The following is a 10,811-nucleotide window of genomic DNA, read 5'->3' on the forward strand; positions in this document are numbered from 1 at the left end:
TAAAGAGACTCTTTCAGATATTACAATGGATATCAGTGGCTCCTTTGCCTTTAAAAGTCTTTGGAGAAATTACCTAGAACAATCAGTTTACTTTATAATGAACTGGAAAGATGTCATAGAACTAGAAAGATGTCCGTAGCAAAGTAAGTAAAGAAGGCAAATTGCACAGCCTGTAGAGGGTATCATTTCATTTACGTTTGGTTTAGCGTTACAGTTGTACTGCACATACATATGTCCATAAATATATGTACGTAGAGAATGCCTGGAAACACACATACCAAATTCTTTCACATAGTTCATGCTGATGAGTAGGACTGGGGGCCAGGGGGTTCAACAGAAGACTATGCAGTTATTTACGTGTCACGTTACTTTTTCCTAACTGATGTACGTTATAGAAAACTAATTTTTAAAAAGAAAAAAATGTACATTAAAACTTTTTTTATAAACCCTTCACGACACTTTTCCTTTTTATAACTAGAAGTTGTCATCAGAAAGTCATTATCTCTGCTTTGAACTTTGGAAAGGGTAGTCAGTCACACGAAATAGTTGGGGATTTTTCCTCCCGTCCTGAAAACATTCACAGAGTCCTGACGGCAAAGGCCAGCCCGAGGATGCTGCTCGGGTTAATTTTCTCCTGCATGAGACCCAAAGTACTCAAAACCGATCTCGATCCCAAGGGAAAGGCGCTTCTAGCTGTGGCATATTACAAAATTATCAGGTTTCACTTTTGACCTTGAACTAAGCATTCACTCATCACTCGTCTGCCACCTTTTCCCACCTGTGTTCATTCTCCAGAACGTTTTCTTCTCGTGAGCCTTCTTCCAGCTCCAGAACGTTGTTGCATTCTTTAATGTGTTTTAGAAAGAGCCTGTCTTTCCTTCTAGGCATCTAATAGACCTTTTTTTCTCTTTTCGAAGAATTAGTTCTGGGGTGACCAGCGTTCACATCGTGATTTTTAAATCTGCCAACGTATCTGTTCAGATTTTTAGGATCGACATTGTACACTGTGTTGATTCTACCTCTCCCATCTCTCTCCTCCACCAGTGAATATGTCTGTTTCTCCCTTTTGTTGTTTTTTCCCTTTTCTTCCTCCAGGCAAACGTGACCGAGTGGCCTCTGAGAAAGCCTCCAGCCAGGCTGAAAAAACTTCAGCTCAAAAAGGAAGCAAAGGCTTTCACAACGAACGATCTAGAAGAAAAGGTGCGAGCGGTGGAGATGCACAAGAAGGTACCTGAGCTCTTGTGTCACTGTGTGCTACCTGCTGAAATGAGCCCACGTAGGCCTTTCCTATCTGCAGCTTGAAGATTCAGATCCAGTGTCTTAGTGATCTGTGCTTCCTAGGCAGGATGCTTAATTTTACTTTAATTCTCTTTGTGTGGTGAAGGAGGGAGGCAACATCTTGAAGCTGGCTGAAGTATTGTCTCATCTGAATAGCCTAAGGAAGCATTGTTCAATTCTCAGAATGAAGTATGGAGCTTTCTTCATTGGAAGAAGAAAAGCTTCATTTGGGGTGGGGATGGGGGGGGGCGTGGGGTGGAGGATAGAGGCCGAGAGGAGGCCGTGCAGACCTTTAGACCAACACCTGTTCCATTACCGACCCGGGTCCCCATCACCCTCTGTCCCCCATCCTGCCGGGAAGCAGCTTTCACAGCTGTGGTCTGACAGCCTTTGTCTCCATCCCTTTACCTGGCCTCTCGGGGGGGAAAAGTGACTCCCCATTCAGCTCCACTAGGGTAGGAGTGTGCGAGTGTCTAATAGTGCAGTAAAACCTTGGATTGCGAGTAACTTGTTCTGCCAGCGTTCCGCAAGACGGGCAAACGTTTCTAATGAACTTTAACTTGATAAACAAGCCATGCCTTGCAATATGAGTCGTACCTGAACGTCACACGATCACAACTGAGCCAGTGGTTCTGAAATTCGCTTTGATGTACAAGTGGATTACCAGCCTGTTTCCGGAACAAATTATGCTCGCAAACCAAGATTTTATGTAGTTCCTCAACACATGTTTGTGAAGTGACTGAATAATGAAATGGAAAATCATACAGGTTAATTTCAGGCATATTAATGAGAACTCGGAGGAAGTTATTGGGGCTCATTTTCATTCTTTAATACCGCTTTTCAGAGTAAAGAAGAAGAAATAAGAAAAAGGCTAAGGAGTGACCGACTCTTGTCCCCAGCCAATCATTCAGATGCAGCTGAGCCGGAAGGGGCTGAGGTTCTGTTTGCCAAAGGACCTCAGGCTGTGAGTTCTGCTGTGTTTGAGTTTGAGCCGTCTGACCCGCAGGGAGGAAAGCCTTTGAAAGGGAAGAAGAGTCATACAGCATCGAGTGATAGAAACTTCAGTTATGAAGGATATGGGTTGGTGGAGTCAGATGTGTCTTACAACCAAGCAGATGATGTATTTGAATAAGCCATCTTATGTGGATTTCATGAAAAGACATCCATTCTCCCTGATTGTGACAATTTTAGTCTGTCTCATGTTTTTCTGGAGGCCTGATCTCACCCCACTGGGATTTGCCATGGGTTTAGGAACGATTGTATAATGTGCATGGGCTGAACTTGGCTGAGTCAATTCAATATCTATGCTAGCTAGCAAAAGGGGGGGAAAAAACCCAGGAAGATCTGACTGGCTTCCACATTATAAAGTTAGCATTCTCTTCCAGTGGGGCTTCAGACGCTATGAAGACATCTTTATGAATACTTCCCAGCTTACGTTAATGTGTTTGTGCCAGATGAAACCCTTCTTTTTTGCTCCTGCCCGTTGGCTATGTTCACCCTCTGAGGGTCCCTTCAGACAAATTGCACAGATTTGTATTACGTGTTTGAATGATCTGTATGCTTATCTGTATGTTTCATTATTCTCATTCTGTGTTGTGAAAGATGGAAAGCAATATCTTGAAGCTGTTTGAATTACACTTTCATCCATACAGCTTAAGGAAGCAATATCCAATTCAGAGAGTTAAGTATGAAAAAAGACAAACTTCACTAGGGTCTAGGGGTGGGGGATGTCCTGGAGGCGGTACACTGACAGGAGGCCCTGTGCCTAACTCCCCCATGGGAGTCTGACAGATCTACATTCTTTTTTTTATTTATTTGTTTGTTTATTTATTTTGAGAGAGAAAGCATGTGTGCAAGCAGGGGAGTTGCAGAGAGAGAGAGAGAGAGGGCGAGAGAGAATCCCAGGCAGGATTCCCAGGCCCCATGTGGGGCTCAATCCCATGAACCGTGAGATCATGACCTGAACTGAAATCAAGAGCCCGGCACTTAACCGACTGAGCCACCCGGGCGCCTCTGATGAGTCTACATCCTGAAGATCTCCCATCCATTTTCACACATTTCCCCTCACACCACCCTCCTGTCATTCAACTGGATCTCTACAAAAGTTTCCTTGGTCCCTATACCACAGTCCTCTGGTTAAAACCCTTCCCTGGGTGCCTTTCGTGGTCAAAGCAGAGTCCAGAACCCTTTCTGTGACTGGTAAGGATCTCTGCTTTCACAATTCACTTGTGCTGAACTTGAGCCCCTCAGACTCATCACACTGCTTCTCCTCTGCTTCAGGGTCTTTGCACGTGCAGCTCCCCTCTTCCCCTCTCTCCCTCTCGCTGCTGGAGCCGACTAATGCCTTCTTGTTGTTTGTGTCTCCACTCAGACCACTTAGTCCAAAGCTCCCGGTCTGGGTTGGTGCTGCTCTCTTCCAGTTGACTTTCGGCACCCTGGCCCACTCACCTCTGCACTTGCCACCCACTTGAAATCGCCTGATAGGTTTTCAGCTCCACCACGAAATATTTCGGTTTTAGCAGAGCAGGAGATGAGTGTCTTGTTCACAGTTGCATCTTTTTGTCCCTCCGAAGGTGAATGGCACATCATAAGTGCCGTGTAAATATTTTGTTAGTGGATGCATCGGTGTCCCCACACATCTCTGAGAAGCAGGACAGCCCCCAAAGATGGGAACCAGTGGCTGGGGACAGTGCAATTTGACCGGAGGACCACGAGGCACCTGCTGCTTATGCATTCCCTTTGGGATATTGTAGGACTCGGGATCCGGTAGCCAGGTATGATGGTGGTATGATGGAGGGGCTTCTTTCAAAACCCATTCTGGAACCCAAACCTTTAAGAACCACGATCTCCTTCTTACAATGTGACCTGCAGAGCCCTGGTCCAGGGCAGTCTGTGTCTCCATTACCTTATATATTAATTTGGGATAACCGCTTCCATCAACCCAAATGAAATAATGGGTCTAAAAGTACTGTGGAAACTGGAATATGCCATAATATTATAGAATACGATTTATGTAAAATCCCAGGTGGCCAACATGATGCTTTCCATATTGTCCTGAGATTTTTTCTGGCAGCTATCTTGTGGTGACATGTGATAATCTTACAAAATATTACAGTAGCTGAAATGATTGCAGTAGGCCACTTCGAAAGGATTTAGGTATCATTCAGATCTCTGTAAATAAAAAAATTTAAATGGCCCAAATATACACGGAGTGCAAATGTGTAGTAATTGATTTGTTTTGTTTTCAAAGTTTTTTGTCTTTAATTTTGAGAGAGAGAGAGAGAGAGAGAGAGAGAGAAAGCACATGTGCGGGTTGGGGAGGGGCAGAGAGAGAGGAAGAGAAAGAGAATCCCAAGCAGGCTCCCCACTGTCAGTTTGGATCCCAAGCCCTGAGATGATGACCGGAGCCGAAATCAAGAGTCGGACGCTTAACCAACTGAGCCACCCAGGTGCCTCTATAGTAATTGTTGTATATTAAATCCCCCAATTTGATAAATATCCCACTAATACTTTCTCTTGAACTTCTATGCTCTTACTTACAGTGGCTTGGGTGACACATTTGTTGAGTTCAAATATATGCACTACAGATGTGAACATCATCGCTGATAACCTGGCTTGGAAAGCTTTCTACATAGAGTTAAATACAGCGGAGTAACACATCCAGAATGACTAGCCATGTATTTTCTTAGCAAGAAACACTTTAACAGGGTGGGAAGAGAAGTGATGAAAATATACACCTGGATACAAGGAATGGCTCTTAAACTCTAAGTATATTACTACTCACCAAACAGACCGAGGCTTTACGGACGAAGAAACAGGCTCAGAGGCTCTAAGGACTTTTCACCTTCACGAACCCTGGCATCAAGGGGGTCTGGCTGGGGTTTGAATCCTCCCACTGCCTCCAGAGCGGTCAGCCCATCCCGGCAACGTACTATTTTTTAACTTCAAATGTAAATGTGACTTTTTCCCATGATCCTCTTTTTGTTTTCATTTTTTTTTTTTTATTTAAAAGGATGATTTACACTGAAGAGTAAGAGAAAAGAAAGAGATTTCTAAAATATAGCCTCTGGGATCACATTAATTTTATGTGTTGAGAATAACCTAATTGGTTTTCTCATTGCTGAAGCAGAAGGTTTTGAACAGCTGCCAGGGTATTTCAACTCAAATCCAGCTACAACCTTCAGGAAGTTATGAGTCAGGAAGACAAACTTAGGTAAATGTCCCTATAACCGTTTTAATTGGGTGCAACAGAAAAACGCCTATATCGATTTCCTTGTGAAAGACGGTCTGGTCCAGTCTCATAGGAGGTAAACTTGATGTTTAGTAAACCCTCCAGTTTAGGGGGGTGAACAAAAAAACCCTTATGGATAATTTATACCTAAACTAATATTTAAAAGGTATATTTAAAGGGTGTGTGGGTGGCTCAGTCAGTTAAGCATCCGACTCCGGCTCAGGTCATGATCTCGTGGTTCATGAGTTCGAGCCCCACATCGGGCTCTGTGCTGACAGCTTGGAGCCCGGAGCCCGCTTCGGATTCTGTGTCTCCCTCTCTCTCTCTCTGCCCCCTCCCCGGCTCGCGCTCTGCCTCTCTCTCTCAAAAATGGATAAACATTAAAAAAAAAGTTTAAAAAAATAAAAGGTGTGTTTAAAATATTTCACATATATTGAAAGTACTACACGTTGTAAGATTCTTATTTATGTTAGATCAAAAGTGATTGTGCAATCACGGTAACAAGAATAGAACTTATCGCAGTGTTGCTATAGCGACTACCAGTAATTTATGACTGAGCCTATTTCTGTGTGTTACTCCACTGCTAGTAAACAGCTAGTATTTGAAGTCGTAATTACACGGTAAATACTGCATTTTAAAGCTGTGCGGTGCTTTGGGGTGTCAGCAGATAGATCGCTTTGCCCCCACATAACCTGTAGACACCACACCTTTTTCTAGAGCATCTTGGGTCAGGAAAGGGCATTATTTTAAAATAAACTGTGGGAGATGACCGTTATGGTCTCTCTGTGTCACTTGTATTTGCTGCCTCCCCCCCCCTTCTTTTAAATTACCTAAGCAATGTGGAATTACAAACACTGAAAAAGCTAAGACGCAAAAAAAAAAAAGAAAAGAAAAGAAAAGGAAAAACCCACCAGGAAACCAACGTGCTTCCCTCCAGCTAAGAAACTGCTGGGAGCATTTTGCTGTATGTATTTCAACACGTTTTTCCTGGCAAAAGTGGACTCGTGCTACACAAACTCTTTTGCAACTTGCTTTTTTTCACTCAACAACTTCTCATTCTCATTCGTAAACACATCTACTTCCGCGCTGTCGTTCTTAATGATGCAACACTGTATGGTTTTCCTCTTAGGTTTCTAAGGGTTCCCGTAGCTAAAGACGGGAAGAACGCATGCTCAGTCTCTGTTTTTAAAAGGTGGAGAAGTCAAACATCTTGAACATTTCCCCTGTGAAGACGACACAGTCTGAACACCTTGCAGGGCAGAAACTGCCCTGCTGGTTTCCCTGGCTCGCTCTCTGTTCCACGCCCTTCCCCGCAGGATGGTCAGTGCAAAAGAACACAAGATCACATGCAGCCAGTTTTACAGACCCACCTTCAGACTCCACTCCCGACTTCGCCTCATCACAGATGCTGTTCAGCACACGGAGATCTCAAGTCTGCTTCAAAAGCCCGTGTGCTAAAGAGAAAACAAGACTGACAATTACATCTTATATCCGAATTGGCTTTTCGTGGATTAGGAATAAAGATGAGCTGTATTTGCAAAGTGTTGTGGACAGAAGAGTGTTTGCAGCTAAGGGTCTGAAACTTTTTCTCTCATCATTCAGAACCAAGAAATTAGTCTTAAAAATAAAGCGACTGGCTATTTTAAGCACAGAATGCATTCATTCCAAACAGTAAGGTCATGAAAGCTGTACTTCAATTCCTACGAATTTCTAGTAATTAACACATAAATTTTCTCTCTGTGTCACACAACTCAATCCCTAAAGCAAACACAGTGTATCGTCTAAAATGCATATGAAAACAATTCATGCTTTTTCCTTGCTTAAAACAAACAGCAATGCTCACATGCTAAGTGGGAGAAAGACGGTAGGGAGATTTGTTCACCAACCCTCCAGACTGGTTTATGCCAGTGATTTTTGAAAGGGCGGACCTACGCCGGCCGACTCCATCTTGCTCTGTGTCCTTCACCTAGACCACGCCTCCTCCCCTTGAGTAACCTCCCTCTCACCCATTCAAACTTCCTGATCAAAACACGCCCAGCGACCTGCGTAACAGGACTCTGACCCTTCCCCAGCCAATCGGCCGAGGCCACGCCCCTTCCCCAGCCAATTGGCTGCCCCTAGACCCCTATAAAACCTTTGTGCTTTTGAAACTCGCTCTCTCTCCCTGGTATCTGCCTCGGTGCAGGTAGGGGACTGAGCTCGAGCTAGCTCGAATAAAGGCTCTTTTGCTTTTGCATCGGACTCGGCTCCCTGGTGGTCTTTGGGGATCACGAATTCTGGGCATAACAATTTTCAGGGTGTGCCCCTTCCCCACCTTGTAATAAAGGCAAGTTCTCAGGTCCCACCCCAGCCCTTCTGTATCAGATGGTAGGGCCCAACGTTCTGGGTTTGCTCAAGCCTTCCAGGTAGTTCTGATTCTCACCAAAGTCTGCCCTGTTCTTTCACTCCCTTGTAGGCACTCAGTTCAGGCCACTTTCCAGCAGGCTCAAGGACCCCTACCCTCTAGCGTCGAGTTAAATATTTAACAAGTCAGGGGCGCCTGGCTGGCTCAGTCCGTGAAGCGTCTGGCTCTTGGTTTCGGCTCAGGTCATGATCTCACGGTTTGTGAGTTTGAGCCCCACGTGGGGCTGCGCACTGTCAGTGTGGGGCTTGCTTGGGATTCTCTTTCTCCCTCTTTCTCTGGCCCTCTCCCACTTGTACTCTCTCTCTCTCTCTCTTAAAATAAATAAATAAACTTGAAAACAATACTTACCAAGTCAGTGATACTTCTTCTAAAACCTATTAATGCCATTTGTACTGGTTATTATATTTAATTCTTAATAGCTTCTCTATTTTAAATAAAAATAGTCTGTAATAAATAAAAATAAAAATGGTCTGTAAAGGAATAGATAAGATTGTAAAAAAAACTTCAAAGGTTCTATGCTCACATCATTTCATAAAATGTACAAATTGCACCCTCTAATTAAAACACCTAAAACTTTGGCTCTAGATAATGCATGACAGGTGTGGTTCATGTTAAGAATTCCAATCATGCTTTGTTGGTGTTATGCCAAAATATTTTCAATGAAAATTTATGTAACTGTTTTAAGTTAAAATAAACTGCTTACCGTATATATGCATTGTTTCTTAAGACTTTCTGTCAAATTGACTATTTTTTATTAACTAATAATCTTTCAGACCTGACTGCATCTATTATATTTTATTTTTTTAAGTTTTTTAATTTGTTTTGGTGGGGGGTGGGGGGAGCAGGGGAGGGGCAGAGAGAGAGGGAGAGAAAGAATCCCAAACAGGCTCCACACTGTCAGTGCAGAGCCCGATGCGGTGCTTGGACTCACGAACCAGGAGATAATGACCTGAGCTGAGATCAAGAGTCAGACACTTAACCAACTGAGCCACCCAGGCACCCCTACATCTATTACATTTTGAAGGAATTAGGATCAAAACTTTTTTAAATATTTTTTTATTTAAAATCAGTTCATTCTCGCATGCCATTCAAAATTGCTGAAAATATTTTTGCTGAAAATATTTAAGGGGATTTGCGTTTCCAAAAAAGCTGGAAGAGACTGCTATTAATTAATTAATTCATCCCTGTTATAGGAGGTTTGGGTTAGTTTCAATTTCTCACTTTTATAGGTTATTATGAATGATTCTGCAGTCAACATACAAATGCTAGTTTATGAAACTAGTCTTGAATGCCTTCAGTTTTATCTCCTAAGCTCTATAACATGGAAATGTTTGTTTTGCATCTTGTGTCTCCCATTGCAGAAAACTTGGCGATGTAGGAAATTGCCATTTGGACAGAAATACCGTGGCACTGACTGAGTGCTTGATTAGTTCAGATGGCTTGGAACCATTTGGGTAACTCTCCTAGGAGGGACACTTATTCCTTTATCCCTCCACATTGCTGTGACCTGTGTGGTTTACATGCTGGAAATCTGGACCAGAAAAAACAATTGAATTGATCGCCAGCTGCAGCAGCCAAGGTAGAGAAGTTCGTGTGGACTTGAGTCCTCGGCCCATGGGGAACAATTGCTGGCCTGCGAATCGGTTGCTAGAAAGACTAACATCTCCAATGTGACGTGCTGTAGGGCGAAAAGGAAGAAAGTGAAGCCCTGGGCAGATGGCCTTGGAGTATTGGCTTGGCTGAAACATTACATTCCACTGTCTGTAATATAAAACTCAGAGGTTAAATATGGTCCATTCATTGGCAATTTCATGCTGCTCAGCCTGATAAAAGTCTGCTATTTCATATGCTCAAGGGGCATAGCAGGGTGTGCACAATATTCCCAGCTCAGTGGGGGACACCAGGACCTTCATGGTGCCCCCTGGAACCTCCCAACAACCAGCCAGCTTGAGCCCTCCCACATCTCCAGTATAGCCCCACATCACCTCAACAAGATCAGTGAATACTTTTCAATATGCTTCTCCTCTTTCTTCATCTGTTCTTTTTTTTTAATTATTTTTTAAAATTTACATCCAAATCAGTTAGCATATGGTGCAACAATGATTTCAGGAGTAGATTCCTTAATGCCCCTTACCCATTTAGCCCATCCCCCCTCCCACAACTCCCATAACCCTCAGTTTGTTCTCCATATTTATGAGTCTCTTCTGTTTTGTCCCCCTCCCTGTTTTTACATTTTTGTTTCCCTTCCCTTATGTTCATGTGTTTTGTCTCTTAAAGTCCTCATATGAGTGAAGCCATATGATTTTTGTTTTTCTCTAAGTTCACTTAGCAGAATACCCTCCAGTTCCATCCACGTAGTTGCAAATGGCAAGATTTCATTCTTTTTGATTGCCAAGCAATACTCCATTGTGTATATATACCACATCTTCTCTATCCATTTATCCATTCATCTATCGATGGACATTTGGGCTCTTTCCATACTTTGGCTATTGTTGATAGTGCTGCTATAGACATGGGGGTGCCTGTGTCCCTTCGAAACACCGCACCTGTATCCCTTGGCTAAATGCTTAGTAGTGCAATTGCTGGGTCATAGGGTAGTTTTAGTTTTAGTTTTTTGAGGAACCTCCACACTGTTTCCCAGAGTGGCTGCACCAGTTTGCATTCCCACCAACAGTGCAAGAGGGTTCCCGTTTCTCCACATCCTCACCAGCATCTGCTGTTTCCTGAGTTGTTAATGTTAGCCACTCTGACCACTGTGAGGTGGTATTTCCCTGATGATGAGTGATGTTGAGCATTTTTTCATCTGGTTGGCCATCTGGATGTCTTCTTTGGAGAAGTGTCTATTCATGTCTTTTGCCCATTTCTTCACTGGATTGTTTGTTTTTTGGGTGTTGAGTT

At 43.3% G+C, this 10,811-nt stretch overlaps 1 protein-coding gene across 2 annotated transcripts in view; it reads left to right on the forward strand.

Moving 5' to 3' along the window:
* The window catches only part of STMND1 (stathmin domain containing 1), a 29,736-nt gene extending 23,483 nt beyond the window's left edge, over positions 1–6,253 (forward strand). For both annotated transcript variants that reach the window (XM_053223194.1, XM_027040359.2), the window contains exons 4-5: positions 1,096–1,227; positions 2,123–6,253. In XM_053223194.1, coding sequence (XP_053079169.1) covers positions 1,096–1,227; positions 2,123–2,410 — 420 coding nt within the window. In that variant the 3' untranslated portion in view covers positions 2,411–6,253. The remainder of the gene's footprint in view (positions 1–1,095; positions 1,228–2,122) is intronic.
* Positions 6,254–10,811: the final 4,558 nt, after the last annotated feature.

This window comes from Acinonyx jubatus, chromosome B2 (assembly GCF_027475565.1).
Source record: "Acinonyx jubatus isolate Ajub_Pintada_27869175 chromosome B2, VMU_Ajub_asm_v1.0, whole genome shotgun sequence".
NCBI lineage: Eukaryota > Metazoa > Chordata > Mammalia > Carnivora > Felidae > Acinonyx > Acinonyx jubatus.